The sequence below is a fragment of the Rhipicephalus microplus genome, chromosome X, assembly GCF_043290135.1.
Source record: "Rhipicephalus microplus isolate Deutch F79 chromosome X, USDA_Rmic, whole genome shotgun sequence".
Lineage (NCBI taxonomy): Eukaryota > Metazoa > Arthropoda > Arachnida > Ixodida > Ixodidae > Rhipicephalus > Rhipicephalus microplus.
Genome location: NC_134710.1, coordinates 67,547,279 through 67,563,110, shown reverse-complemented (window position 1 = coordinate 67,563,110; position 15,832 = coordinate 67,547,279). Strand labels below are relative to the sequence as shown.

At 46.3% G+C, this 15,832-nt stretch overlaps 1 protein-coding gene across 2 annotated transcripts in view; it reads right to left on the bottom strand.

Moving 5' to 3' along the window:
- Positions 1-5,709: 5,709 nt before the first annotated feature.
- Positions 5,710-15,832, bottom strand: part of l(3)72Dn (UTP4 small subunit processome component l(3)72Dn) — a 91,532-nt gene continuing 81,409 nt past the window's right edge. For both annotated transcript variants that reach the window (XM_075877051.1, XM_037426946.2), the window contains 2 exons: positions 14,027-14,077; positions 5,710-6,035 (listed from right to left, as the gene is read on the bottom strand). In XM_075877051.1, coding sequence (XP_075733166.1) covers positions 5,925-6,035; positions 14,027-14,077 — 162 coding nt within the window. In that variant the 3' untranslated portion in view covers positions 5,710-5,924. The remainder of the gene's footprint in view (positions 6,036-14,026; positions 14,078-15,832) is intronic.

Genomic DNA, 15,832 nt, shown 5'->3' with positions numbered 1-15,832 from the left:
GAAGCAGAGCTAAAAGTAATAGACAGCAAACTCCTACACATGTGGGAAGCCAAACGCAGCTTGCAAGACAGGTGGAAGCGACAACGCCACAATAGAACGCTATGCAGACGCATTGCACGGCTAAGAAGGGATATATATAGAAGAGCATGCCTTACAAGTATGCAAAGCACAATGGGAGGAGACGTGTAACGGCATGGAGAACCAGCTGGGCTTCACCAAGACGTAGCATCTTCTTCGGCATCTCTTGGATCCGGAGGAGACCAAAACAGCGCACGCACATAAGCTAAGCAAGTTACTGCTCAAGTACGAAGGCATGTCCGCGAAATTTTAGGATCACGTGCGTAGCCGTTACTTCACGTCCTCAAGCCCCATCCCGCACCCGGCATACGGACAGGATAGTGAAAGTAACGCGGAGCTAGAAGAGGACTTCGGTGTGGCAGAAGTGAGGGCAGTACTGCACAAGCTCATTACGAAATCGGCACCAGGCCCAGAGGGGATAACAAACAAAACACTGCATAACTTGGACGATGACTCGATAGATAAATTGACAGCTTACATGAATGAGTGCTGAAGAGCGGGCGCCATACCGAGCTCGTGGAAAACTGTGCGCATAATTATGATCCCAAAACTGGGCAAAAGGGTAGAGATTGACAATCTTCGACCGATATCGCTGACTTCCTGCGTTGGTAAGGTAATGGAAAACGTGGTTCTCGCTCGTCTTACCAACTACCTCGAGGACCGAAACATGCTCCCGCACACGATGCTCGGGTTCCGTCGTAACCTTTCCACGCAGGACGTTATGCTTCAACTCAAATATGATATCGTAGACAATACCACACGATCTACAAAAGCAATACTCGGGCTCGACCTCAAGAAAGTGTTTGTCAACATTAAACACGTTGCAATACTTGAAAGCACACGAGGGTTGGCACTGGGCGAAAGAACGTACCACTACGCGCGGGATTTCCTTACAGGTCGCCAGGCCCGCTTAGTAATCGGCGAACTAGAATCGCAAGATATAGACATGGATTGCACGGGCACGCTGCAGGGCTCCCTAATTTTGCCCATGCTTTTTAACCTCGTCCTTGTCGGGTTACCGCTAAAATTGGCTGAGATAGAAGGCCTCCACCACAGCTTATACGCCGATAATATCACCCTCTAGTTTGCCGAGGAGAATAATGAACATATCAAGCAAACGTTGCAGGAGGCGGTCAACATGGTACAGGACTACCTTCGCGACATGGGCCTCGAATATTCCCCGGCTAAGTCGGAGCTCCTTCTCTACAAACCCACATGCAGGGGCCGTACACCCAAGGACGCCGATTCTTCCAGCGAGCATGCGGACGGAGATATTAAAGTAGAAACATCGGATGGCACCGTCATCCCACAAGTTAACAACATTTGAGTACTGGGCTGGCACCTGTCGGCTAATGGCCACATCGGTGAAACCATACATAGAGACGGTGCTGTCAATGGAACGCTCTGGTTACTGCAATGAATAACAAATCACCATAGCGGAATAAAAGAAAGCAATACCATCCGCTTCGTGCATGCTTTCGTAATGAGCCACATAACGTACGTCGCCTCCTACCTTAAGTGGCAGGCAATTGAACGAACCAAGCTAGACTGCCTCATACGCAAGGCGTACAAACTTGCAATAGGCTTACCAATATATACTAGCACAAAAAAATTTCTCGAGCTGCGGTTGTACATTACCCTAGATGAACTAATCGAAGCGCACAACATCGCCCAGTACGAACGCTTGGCGAGAACCAGAACCAGCCAACACATCCTTGAGAGACTGGGCATAAACTACCATACCCAGCGTGGCGAAAAGGCTGGAATACCAAGACATATTTGTGAGCGCATCGTCGTTCTGCCGTTGCCCAGGAATATGCATCCCACTCATCACATCGGTCGGCGCAACAGGTGCGGGCAAGATCTGGAAAAGAAATTCGGCAACAGTAAAGACACTGTTTACGTAGATGCGGCCCATTACGAGTGCCAAATGTGGTTTCGCCGTAACGATCACGAATTACGCAGGAACTTGCATCGCAAGCGCTAAATACGCACAAAAAAAAACGGAGGTGGCCGAAGAAGCGGAGATAGCCCTTGCAATAGCTAACGCGGACGCCGAAGTGATAATTGGAGACTCTCAGGTGGCCCTACGCAACTACGCCAGCGGCCAGATCTACCCCGAAGCAGCACACATTCTCAAAATTCACGAAGGCAATATTTGCCACAAAAACGAGTTTCCTCGTATGGACCCCCGCTCACACAGATCCTCCCCTCACGGGCAACGCGACTGCCCACGGCGCCACTCGAGGCCTTGCACACCAAGCTGTGGCGCCTGCCAGCAGCCCCGATGTCTCGCAGACATCGAGAACAGTGCTGGAGTGGAAGTGGGGGTATCGCATGACAACTTTCAGAGACATCACCCAACACTACAGACCGAACAGATGCAAATATCCACCACCACATGAAAAACTAAACAAGAAACAGGAGGTTGCCTGGAGAAAATTGCAGACTTACACGTACTCGAACCCAGTGATCCTGCGCCTCTGTTACCCCGACATTTATACATCCGACGACTGTAAAGCATGTGGAGCAAGAGCGACGCTGCAGCACATGCTGTGGGAGTGTGTAGCAGTCCCCTATGAACCGGGTGGACATGGCATTCTTGAACCGCGCGGCGCGATGGGATACCAGACCAGACGGCACCACAGTGATCGGCGACCTTGCCGATCAACTGTGGGTAGTCCGGCATGCCCAGGAAGCCGCCCGTGTCCAAGGACTCGAGGCTGTCACCTAGGCTGGGGTGCTTGTGGCCCCACCCCGCTAAATACTGCTGGACAATGTCAATAAAGTTTTTACTCACTCACTGTGCATTGCCTTGGACATTTTCACCTTGGAATGTGCTGGCCTCTGCATCCAGTTCAGGCATGTGTAATGCTCTTTAAAAACGATTCACAGGGGTGGATAAATGGACATGTTGGTAGCGTTGAATTTTTAGTTAGTAGCACAACCGCCAATATAGCAAGCAATGAGGGGAACAAGAAAGTATGCTTTTAAAGATTATAGTCTTTCTTCAGGACCTTCGACGCAAAAATTTTGGTCTGTCTGTACATTTGTCTGTTTGTTCACTCTTAACGGCAACGGGTACTTGAAACGGCAGACCCCATCTTCAGCACCCACCATTGTTGCTCAAGATTTATCGTTCATACTTGTGTGATTGTCAATTAAAAAGCAATCATTGCGCATATCTGAGGTACCATAACACGTTGTCGATGTTTTGTGTGTGTGCCTTTGTACTAGAGAAGGCACACACAAGTAATTCTAAGGACTGTAGTGTTTAACACGCTGCGCTGACAGTGCAACGCGGTGCTCAAAAAGGCAAGTGTTACCCAACACTTTGCTGAAACGACACGGTGGAGGCACCTAGCCGTCGCTCTGCGTTGTGCACCTTATCGCTTCCGAGAATGGCACGCACCTTTCTTGGCAGGCGCGCATGCCTTCTCGTTTTTGAAGGTAACTGGCAGATGGCGCTCGCGTCTAACGTGCCTCGATGCACTCATTTGCCTCCGCTGCATGCTCGAGGCACTCTAACGCAGCGCCTCCAGAATACCATTTATTAATTTTCTTGCGCAGAACATCAAATAAATGTTTTGTTCACTCTCTCCATATGCAAGACTATCGTCTTTCGACGACATTTGCAGATAACATGCAGATACGGGGCCAATTTTTTCCCCATTTTCTTCTCTCACTTGCTGTGTCAGCCATTGCCCTACTACCTAAAGCTGCTCTATAAAAATGCTCAGGTACTTGCACTGCATCATGCTAGCACACAAAAGGAGGTACCTTAGCAACGGATACCAATCAGAGCACGTAAGTTACCAAGAAGACAGCAGGAGGGTTCGTGGCTGCCCATTGTAGCTATTGAATCTACACCATGGAGTGGAGTGGAGACAGAGCACGTTTGCTATATGCACAACAGGGTTGGAATGCATGCTCACTCTTGTGAAACCCACCCCAGCCTCCCAGAACAACTGTAACGACCTCTGTTCGAGACAAGTGTCCAACTCGGGCACCTAGTGTTTGAAAAAGCACACATGTTGTACGCCGAGAATCGCCATGCGACCATAGAAGAGAACAAAACACCTAGCTGATGGCCATCAGTATGGACATGAGCAAAGATTATATACATGCCTATTCTTTTTTGTAAGGTCACAAACATGTATATATCTCAATTATACAGCTAAAACTTTGCAGGAATACTCTTATTGGAATGTTCTCATGATTAAGAAATCACCCAATCCCCAGAGCTTCTGCTTGCTGCGCAGCTAATAATGACACTGTAAAAGAGATAGCAAGTGAATACAGGCCGTTTTTGACGAGGTTGTAAGTTTTTTATTACATACATACAGTGCAATATACATGGTTTGCATGTCCACAGGAGCCTCTACAGATGGGCTATCTTTTCTTAGCATGTTGACTAAGTGTTTCAGGGCACTCTTAACACTTAAAAAATGTCATAGCAAGAGCAAAAAAAAGTTTTTTTATAACAAATGCCTATATAATCTACTACAACTTATTAAAAAATAAACAAGGCACGGACCAACTTGCTTCGCTTTTATATAAACAAGAAACCTGTAGGAGTCATGAAATATCATAAAACTTGAGCAACATCCTTCATTAAAACACTGGCAGTGTTTTTTTGCCTGTCAAGAATTAATGCACTATCCCCCTCATTACACATACAATAGTCCATCTAATCCTGGACCAATGTGCATAGAACACTTGCTACAATTCACAATTTCCTCCTGGTTGTCCGTTCGTTTAGTTATGCATACCATTACATTATATTACATTATAAACTCCAAAGGATCTCAAGTCACGGGATTGAATCCCGGCTGCGGCGGCTGCATTTTCGATGGAGGTGGAAATGTAGGCCCGTGTGCTCAGATTTGGGTGCATGTTAAAGAACCCCAGGTGGTCGAAACTTTCGGAGCCCTCCACTGGCGTCTCTCATAATCGTATAATGGTTTTGGGACGTTAAACCCCACATATCAATCAATCTCAAGAACATCATGTGGAAATGTTGCATAAACATGTTCTATCTTTCAAGCACATTGATTGATATGTGGGGTTTAACGTCCCAAAACCACCATATGATTATGAGAGACGCCGTAGTGGAGGGCTCCGGAAATTTTGACCACCTGGGGTTCTTTAACGTGCACCCAAATCTGAGCACACGGGCCTACAACATTTCCGCCTCCATCGGAAATGCAGCCGCCGCAGCCGGGATTCGATCCCGCGACCTGCGGGTCAGCAGCCGAGTACCTTAGCCACTAGACCACCGCGGCGGGGCATCTTTCAAGCACAAAAGAAGCTCTTGAAACATCATTAAAAAAAAAAGCACATCATGACAGTATCCGCCCATCTGAATTGTGACACTCCCAATAATAAGTTTCAAAAGAACATACAATACTTGCCTGTTTTACAGAAAGCTGACAAAAGTGCTAAAATCTTTGATCAGTGCCAGTGTATTTTTTATTTAGCAATGTGGTGAATTCCCCGCCACATATATATTTGTATGTATGGCAGAACTGACTTACTCTGATGGCAATCGCTTACTCTGGACACTGTAGTCAACGATTTTAATTCTATGCTAGGCATCTTCGTTTCATCCTTGGCAAACAATCGGAAGTGTCACAATACCGAGTAGCGCACACACACACATTGGAATTTATAATCGCCATTTTCTTCCCTTTTAAATGATTTCTTCATAAAATGCCACATTCAAGCAATTTTTTACCTCATGAGAACTGTAACCGGCTAGCAATGTGCATGTTTAAACAAAATTACTCGACATGGGTTTCTATTTACATTAAAAAAATGTTCCTGTAATAGCCATAATATGGTGCTCAGGTTCCATATTTCTTTTTCCAGAGTGGTGGCGGCAGGCCTCCAAGTTGTTCTGGGGACACTTCTACAATGAGCATTTCATCTTGCACCTGATCGAAGAATGTCAGCCACTGTAAAAAAAAAATTTTTATTTTCAAGAGGTGGAGAGCCAGGGGGCGTTGGTCCAGTACAGATGTGTGAACACGTTGGGTCCTGTTTGCACGAGCGTTTTCACTCAAACTTTTTGCTTCAACTAGTAAGAACTGTGCATCATTTGACACCATTGGTTGCGTTGAACCAGTGGATACCTAACTCTTATCGGTGGGTGAAATTTCGGGACTTCCCCCCAAGACTTTTTGCGGAGACGCCTAGCACGTCGACGCGTTTCCCGGGCTCTGCAAGTGCGCCACAACGCTGCTTAATGCATTGTCAAGCTAGAGAATAGCCTCCAACCCCAGTGGGTCAATTGTAGATGGCACGGACATCAATTAGGAAGAAGCAAAGTGCCCAGACTGGATCACAGTCGCCAGCAAGAAGAAGAAACTTGCCGAGCGGGTGGCCTGTACCGCTAATGCGCCCACGTCAGTGACCGGAAGCGGTAAAGATGGCTCCCACACTGCCGCCTCACAGAACGTGTTGAGACACATTGTGCAAGCTTCCAGGATTCCAAACCTTCCCTGGGATCACTTTAAGACCATTCTCCCGCCACGAGGTCAGATGCATGTCAAGAAGACAGATCTTCTCATCTTCAAGTGCTCGCTCGCTAAAGTGGCTTCCCTAGCAGCGGAGCAGGTGTTCAACGAGACACCATGCACGACCCCGTTCTAAGACATTTTCATCGTTACCATGCTGTTCGAGACGAATGCACACCTACACCAGAGTCCAGGAGATAACTATGTGCAGAACTGTCGTAGGGTTAGCGGCTTACGTGGCTGCGTCGGACAGCACACGTAAAGGAGTGATCCACGGAATCAATGCAAATCTCAGCGAAGAAGAACTAACACAGATGATCGTCACCCAGAGGAACCCCGACGCGCCAGGGATTCGAAGAATCAAAAAGACGCAAACAGTGATTGCATTGTTTGATGAAAAAAAGGTCCACCAGCATGTCCTATGTGATGGGGTTCGATACCCCTGTTCCTTGTACCGCAGGCAAGTGGACATGTGCTATGATCTGGGTCACAGATCTAAGGTTTGGCCAAGAGGTGAAGACCAAAAGAAATGCTGCGGATGCGGTGTGCAGTCACCATCACCGGATCATCAATGGGATCTTACATGTGCCATCTGTGGCGACCCGTACCCCACGGTGGACCGCAAGTTCAGAAAGTGCTTCCAGGTGCCGTACGTCGTGCGCCACACAGTCAGAGATTTTTATGCTTAAAAAAGAAAACGAAGAGCTAAAAGAGGCATTACAAACGCTGAGGCCCGAGTTCGAGCTCTTTCGTAAATCATGTGAAACCCGTGAAGTCACCACACCCATGCCAATTCACGCAGGAGGGTCGCATAGGCGCAAAGCCGTTTTTCCCCCCATGCCCCTGCAAACGAGCAAAGTGGGGCAATGCAAAGTGACACGTCTCCCGCTCAGGTCCCTGAGCAAAATGTACTAACGTCTTTAGGGGCGATTAAGGAATCTTTCAAACATGTAAGAGAAGCCTTAGCCAATCCATCTAGCACAATCAAGCGTATCGACGGGAGCGTGATTGATTGATTTGTGGGGTTTAACGTCCCAAAACCACCATTTGATTATGAGAGACGCCGTAGTGGAGGACTCCGGAAATTTTGACCACCTGGGGTTCTTTAACGTGCACCCAAATCTGAGTACACGGGCCTACAACATTTCCGCCTCCATCGGAAATGCAGCCACCACAGCCGGGATTTGATCCCGCGACCTGCGGGTCAGCAGCCGAGTACCTTAGCCACTTGACCACCGTGGCGGGGCTATCGACGGGAGCGTCTCCCGCGTGACACATCGAGTGGGAATCCTCGAATCTAAAATGAAAATGATTGACTTTAGCAAAACCAACACTGGTACAATACCAAAAGGCAAGATAGTGCAGCAGGATTTGGACAACACAAATTCGTTGCAGGCTATGCTCATTAAATAAAACTCAAAATGGCGGGCCACATCGGAAACATAAGTGGAATTGCATGAAGTTTCGTAAAGCTGCTCTACTGCAGCTCATCAAAGCCCAAACATAAAAGCCGCACATTCTGCTCTTGCAGGAAACTCTTAGCGAGAATGTTGTACACTCGGGCTACCGTACGTTTGGCCAGAAACGGGGAAATGGCAAATGGCAGAGGTATCACCACTTTGGTCAGAAAAGATACCTCCTTTGAGCAAGAATGTAAACATTCGACAGAAGTTTGTCTGGTTGGGTATGAAACCGAGAGATGATTTAGACTCCAACCAAAAAATTTGAAGAAACCCGACGTTTTGAAACCGACTTGGTTCCTTACTCAGGGGTGACTGCGGAGGATACGTAGCAGCGGCGTCTTCAAAGCACTCGCGGGGTGGATGATGACCCTCTCTCTCGCTCGTTTTTGCCGTGGAGCGCAGTCCATGTGTATACACTGGGGGAAGGGTTCTGAGAGAGCGGTTGATGTTATGGGCTGTCCTCTGTATGTGCCACGACTCGAGTAACAAGCTCCTTCTCCAGTCCGGCTCGCTTCAGTTCGGCTCGCCAAAAATTTTTTGGTTGGAGTCTAAATCATCTCTCCTTTGAGCAGCATGACGTGAAAATTTGCGACTCGGATAAGAGATGTGGCCTCGAGGCACAATTAATTGAAATCATTCCCAATGGCAAAATTTGAGGTAACTTATTTGTGTTTAACCTGTACAGCCCTCCTTCGGCTAATAAACATACCATCCACTCACTCCTTAATAGGGTTGCAGCAGCTGCAAAATCGCACCTTTTAATAGTGGCTGGAGATTTCACCGCTCCCCCCTCAGCTTGAGGTTATGTAACGAGGACAAAGAAAGGGGTGAAACCTGACGCTTATCTCTGGCCCGCGTTTTACCACGAAGATCAGAAACTCGGTCGCCAGAGACACAATGCCTGATCTCAGCTTCACTAGAAATGCGGTGGTGAAGTGGTCCAACTTACAGGAAAACTTGGGAAGCGATACCAACATCATAGAACTCAGAATGAAGATAAGAGCACCACCACTGAGAACCTATAAATACACAGACTGGGACCTTTTTAGGCAAATCAGAACTAAGGATAAGTCAGTGCACGAGACTTTAGGTGAACATTGTGTACAAATCCAGAAGGATGTCGAGAAGGTCACGAAGGAAATAATCACTGAATTCGATGCCCTGGGGATGAATGCAAGGTTAACACACCTCCTAGACACCAAACGCTCCCTTATAACAGATGGAAAAAACAAAGCCTAAACCGCAGGCTACGGAAAAAGATGGCCAAGCTTAATCAGCACATTGTGGAGCACTGCTCTGAACTTCATAAGCAGCAGTGGAGGGATGCCTGCTCGGCTGCGGATGGAACAATGCGCAAAGGAGGCAAATGAACCCTCTTCAAACACCTCCAAGACAATAGCCAATCATGTGGCAATCACAAACTAGACATCGACTAACTTACTAAAGGGGTAGTGCCACCATTTTTGTGGCTTGCGCATTCTTTGCTGCAAGCATTTCTTATAGCTCCAGGAAGCATGATACATGCACCAAAAGTAATTTAGGCATGCTAAATAAATTAATATCGCCTTTTTTATGTGGATCCTTTTCGGTTTTAGTTTCTGGGCACAGAATTGGGCTGTGACGTAGCTGTGTAGCTTGGTCACGTGGCCACACAAGGCTGTGACCTACGTCGTGCTGATTATCGTCTGCTCTCGCTGGATTTCTGACACACACGTGCCATACAAGCATCTGCAAAACAAACATGCAGCAGCCGCAATGCTTTGCCAGTATGTACGTGGCGGAGGTCAGTTCCCTCACTACAATAGGCGTGCGCACGGAATGGGGGTAAGGGGGCGGCCACTCCCATAGTCACCTACGAAGAGGATTGTGCAAACACAGCCCCACACATTGACAAAATAGGAAGGGGGCGCAAAGTTAGGCCCATACTTTGACATAATAGGGAAGAGGTGGGCTGCCATGAGCCTTTTTTCCCCCTGAAGGGGAACCTGCGCAGCCTACACTCAATACAAATCTGATGTGACGTCAATGCAACTTTCGTTGACCTTCCTAGAGAGCTACGATGGGCTTCGCTCGGGAGAATGAGCATTTAGGTACACTTTGGAGGTAATTTAAAATATATTCTAAACGTTTTCTGTGTCCAACCGTTAATGCGGAGTGTCCTAGCATACAGAGGAAACCCACAAGAGGCTTGTTTTAGCCTCGAAATATGATGGCATCACCCCTTTAATAAGGAAAAAATGGCAGACATCTCAAAAGCCTCCCTACTTCGGACACTAGCCAACAAGTACCTTCCAATTAGCCAAAGCCCAACTTTTGTACGCCACCGGTATGAGGGTGTGCCTTCCCCAGAGCTAGATGCCACGTTCACGGAAGCCAAGATCAGGGAAGTGCTCCATAGCCCTAACGGTAGGTCTGCCCAGGTTCTAACAAAGTTACAAATCGGCTGTTGAGAAATTTGGATAATAAATCGATTCAAGCCTTAGTAAAGGAGATAAAGTATGGGAGAAGGGCGTCGTACCGGAAAGTTGGAAGAGGGCTACAGTGGTCTTAATCTCCAAGCCAGGTAATTTGCCCAGCTTTGATCACCTCCATCCGATATCTCTTACTTCTTGCCTTAGCAAAGTAGTGGAACAAGCAGTGCACCACGGGATATCATGCTGCAACACGCCGAATGACCGATTCCCATATATTATGGCAGGTTTCAGGCCCTCTCTTTCAACGCAGGATGTCATGTTCCTGCTCAAAACACAGATAATTGACTCTACAAGCAAAGATGTATAAGGGGTCCTCGAACTGGGCCTCTCCTAAGCCTTCGATAATGTCAGACATGACTATACTTTCAAGAAGATATCAGCTTTGAACCTGGGAGCAATTCTTCTCCTTCGTTGAATCCTTTTCTTGAGAGCAGGACAACGGCCATAAAATTGGGACAATCAGTCTTGGAGCCTTTCAATCTCAGACGAAGGGGTACTCCTCAAGGGGCAATTATCTCTCCTCTTCTATTCAACATAGCCATGCACAAGCTATCAGAAAGCCTTTCAAAAATTCCCAATGTAGGTCACGTTTTATATGCTGACGACATTACAGTCTGGTGTCCCAAAGGATCGGAGGCGGCGGTCGAACAAGCCCTACAGGAGGCTCTGGATGTCACAGTCTTTTCTGGAGGGTACGGGACTGACGCTTTCGTCGGAAAATTCAGAGCTCCTGCTGTACAGACAGGCTAGACGAGATGCCAGGAAACTCATCCCCCTCATCAGGTGCCCATTAGCATTTGTACCAAGGATGGTCACACAATTCCTAGAGTAGATTCTATTAAAATTCTGAGGCTTTTATTAGATTCTCAGGGCATTAACGCAATGACTATAGCTCATCTCACGAGAAAAACGGAGAACACTCTGAGATTAATTATTCCCAATGCAATGACTATAGCTCATCTCACGACAAAAACGGAGAACATTCTGAGATTAATTATTCGGGTGTCCAACAAGAGGGGCGGCATAGGCGAGGATATCCTTCTTAGGGCTTACCACGTTTTCCCCTTGAGCCATATCAGATTGTTCGCAGATGATTGTATCCTGTACCAGCGAATAGACAGCTACCAGGATTATTTAAAACTAGATGATTCGCTAAAAAAGTTGAAACCTGGTGTCGAGAATGGCGAATGGAAATAAATACTAAGAAAACTGCCGCCATGTCAATTACAAAGAAAAAAGTAAGGGCAAATTTTTCGTATTCGCTGGGAAATGTCCCACTTCGCAACGTCGCTGCCTGCAAATATCTAGGCATCTTGATATCGTCCGACTTAAATTGGACTGCGCATGTCGAACATATTACAAAGAAGGCACTTGGCAGGTTATTTTTTCTTAAGCGAACCCTTCGTCATTCGACACCCCGAACAAAACCTTTAGCGTATACCATGCTTATCCGCCCAATCCTCGAATATGCGAGGGTGGCCTGGTTCCCCTTCACAAACAAACATGTAGCCGCGCTTGAAAGAATACAACGTACAGCAGTCCGTTTTATCTATAACCGTTATAGGCGTACCGACTCACCTACTGCTCTTTTGATAAGAGCGGATCTGCCCACCCTGGCAAGCCGCGCCGAGCTTCATAGCCTGAGATTTTTGTATCTGGTGCTACACAACTTTTTGAAAATAAATCCGGCTAATTATGTTAAGGTGAACAGTAAGCGCCAAACACGAAATAAACATTGTCACACACTTGATGAGTATCCCTTCAAGAATAATGTTTTTGGCCACTCTTTTTTTCCGCAAGCCATACGCGCTTGAAATGCCCTGCCCCCCACCGTGTTGACACAGCCAACAGTTGATGAATTTGTTAATCGAGCGAGTGAATGTGCGCTGACTTTTATTTAGACATGATTTCCTGAATCGATGATGTCGCAAGTTTTAACTCTGTCTGTACAATTTTGTTGTGTACTTGTTTTTTTTTTTTGCTAGCCCCAGCATTTCATATGATGTTTATATTCATAAAGGCTCTTTGCCTATCACTACGGCGAATTTTGCACTATGTTTGAGATATTCGCTTCAAATTTCAAGTGCTTGCAACATGTATTCTTAGTCTGTGTATTGCTTGTTTTAACTATGTACAATGTGACACCACTCCTGTAATAATCCCATCACGGGATTGACAGTATTCTGAATAAATAAAAAATAAAATATCATTTACATAATTGTGGCTCTCAATTGGACGAAGACCGAGAGGGATAAATTGGACACACTGATGCGTAAAAGTGTCAAGAAGGTGCTCGGTGTCCCAACCATGGCTAGCACAGAAAAGCTCATGTCGTTGGGAGAGCATAACACCACTTTTTAATTATTTGATGCACAAAGGTTGGCCCAACTCATTCAGTTATCAATCAATGACAGGGGAGAACCCCTCTTGGCCGCTTTAGTGAAGACCGTCTTGGTTGATGTAGCAGAACAGACTGCTGTAGCTCTGGCACTGCTGGACCCAAAACACACTACGGTCTACACGGACTCCTGAGCGGCTATTAGAGCGTTTGCGTCGGGATCGATAGCCACAGAGGCAGCCAGGATTCATCGCGGCAGACCCCTCTCCGACATTCTTCATCCCATAGCCTGGTCTCCAGCTCACATGGGACGTACTGCCAGACGTACTGCCGGGTCACCTGAACCCAAACGAGATAGCCCACTATCGTGCGCAAGGTTTCACATGCCGCAATGAGCTGGTCTCTCGCGAGAGTTCGGGAGAGCTCGTCCATAGTGATCCTCTCGTTACATTTCATAAAATAACATCCTATTAGAGAGGAGAGCAACAGACTTTTAACTTTCCTTATTATAAGCTCCCAAGATTACAAGCAAGCACGCTCCGCATGCTCCAGATGGGGTCTTACCCCTCTAGGGGCCTTCTAAGCATGCTTCATCCGGAAGTTAATCCACTTTGCCCAGATAGTAGTGAATATTGTTCTCTGAGTCACATGCTCTGGCAGTGCCCTGTGTTACAGGGCTTTAACTGAGAAGAAGACTGGACGATGACAATCACAGACCCCAGACAAGACGTCTAGCTTCAGGCTGAGGGCCCGCGAATGCGCTGAGAGGCATGGCCTCTCTGTTCCGACATGGGACTAGCCGACTGCTGGGTGGAGCTAATTGGCCCGCTGCCTTGCCTCTCAGAACCAAAATAAAGTTGTTTGTCTGTCTGTTTTTTCAAGAATTGTAATCATAAAAACTGCAGGAGACGACTGCTAAAGTAAACACCACAAATCTTGGGGGTAAAGTGTGTTGCTTTTAAACAGGAGTTTGACGACATTATACGGGACAATCACATAAATAACGCTAGTAAAATGATAAATTAAGTAATAAAGATGGCTAGCTAATATTTCTTTCAACTATGCCTTGAAGTTAATCTGCGGTAATAAACTGGACTACTCATATGATAAAGAGAAAAAATTAATGGTGACGACTTGTCCACAAGCTTCACGTACCTGAAACTTTTTTCTTCGTACAGCATTACTTCTGAAGCCTTTTTTGAGAGCCTGTGGTTTAAAAACAAATAAAAATACTTAATACATCATTTTTCACAAACATTTTCTTCAGAAAGATTAGCTTGAAGAACAAAACAGATTAACCTTTACACACTACCCTATATTAAACGGGCATTTGTAAATGCAAGTTATCACAAGTTGATGCCAATCATGCAAGGTTCACTGTGACAATATGACTCATTATTTTAAATTTTTATTTTAAATGTCAATTTGAAAAAAGGAAAATTCATGTCGGGAACACAACAGCTATGCCAAATGAAGAAACAATAATGCTCCTCAAGTGCATAATGTGGGAAAGCAAGTTATTTTCAGTGATGCCCATTGGCAGTACTACATGAGTGTCTGCTCTCATTGGCATCATCTTCTTAGAGGCTGCTAGAAAGTAGTGACACTAAAGATAAATTATCATCAAACATATACTCCTCTATGAAATTTTTATGGTTTCTCATGCAGAACTTTTTCTTAAAGAGGTTCTGAACCACATTTCCAAGTAATTAGCAGATAACTTTGGTATCAGCGTTTATCTTCCACCAATCAATCGGCGCAAAAATTTCTCGATTACCTCAAGAATAAGTATAGTTGCAGATTTGTCGCATGCTTTAACCACTTCCTGCATGCTCTCATCGTGACAAGTGCACTAGCGCCTACACAGGGGGAGATGGAATGAGAGGAACAAGCCATGTCAAAGTCAAGTCAAACACACACAATGACCTTAAACATGTGTGATTAAATGCCATTGCTCTTTCCCGTAGCAATTCCTAAGTGCTGCTGGAACTATTATGCAATGCTAGCAGATTAGAAGGAGGACTGAACTTCATTTATTCTAAATGAATGAGCATGGCGCCAGCACACTGCGGTAATAAGCAAATCTAATTCAAATACCATTTTTTCTTTACGTCAGCTGTTAGGCAATAGCATGTTACCTACTGTTCAACATCAAACAGCAGGCGCCGGCAACTCCGAAGAGAGCGAGCAAAGACATGTGAATGAAAAGGGGGTGCCTGATAAAACGTAAGCTTTGCACTCCACTTCTAAATTCCTCTTGCTGTGCATGACAGCAACATTTAGCTGAACGGTTTGTAGCAATGTCTACTTTCTGAAGGATATATTTTTCAACAAGCCTGAGGGGTGGTGGTTCATGACCTCTTTAGCAAAAAGCACAGATCGCCAGTGAAATTATTGCAGTAAGAAAAAAGTCACAGCTTTGCCGCAAAGGCAAAGCAATGAACACGATAGCAACAAATTGGAGGGTCACACGCTGAATGGCAAGCAGATCGAAACATGCCCCGCAATTCTCACGCAGAAATGACGCACGAAACGTACTTGCAGGTACAGATGAACGCGAATAAGCATCTCAGCTGTTACTTCGCTGTGTCTAAAAAGCGTGCCCCCTTCGAAAACGAAGACTGTACAATGATTGTAGTGACCTTTGTGCGTCCGGTAACTACAACACAAGCATTCTAGCAAAAGCCTAACACCAGCCAAGACATACGATCGTCCCCTCCGAGAGGTAAGGGCGCGTGAGGGAGCAGTATACCTTCTTTACTCTGAAGGGCAAAGTACGCCTGGGAGATACAAACACACGCCACCGCACGCTCATTGCGCCATCTCGCTGGTAATGCTAAATATGTGATACTTCCCCCACTGAGACGCGCGCCGCCGCGTGCTCATTGCGCCATCTTGCTGATGATGCCGAAAACATAATCCCCCTCCCCCCCCCCCCGGCGATGCCCTTCACCAGCAGTA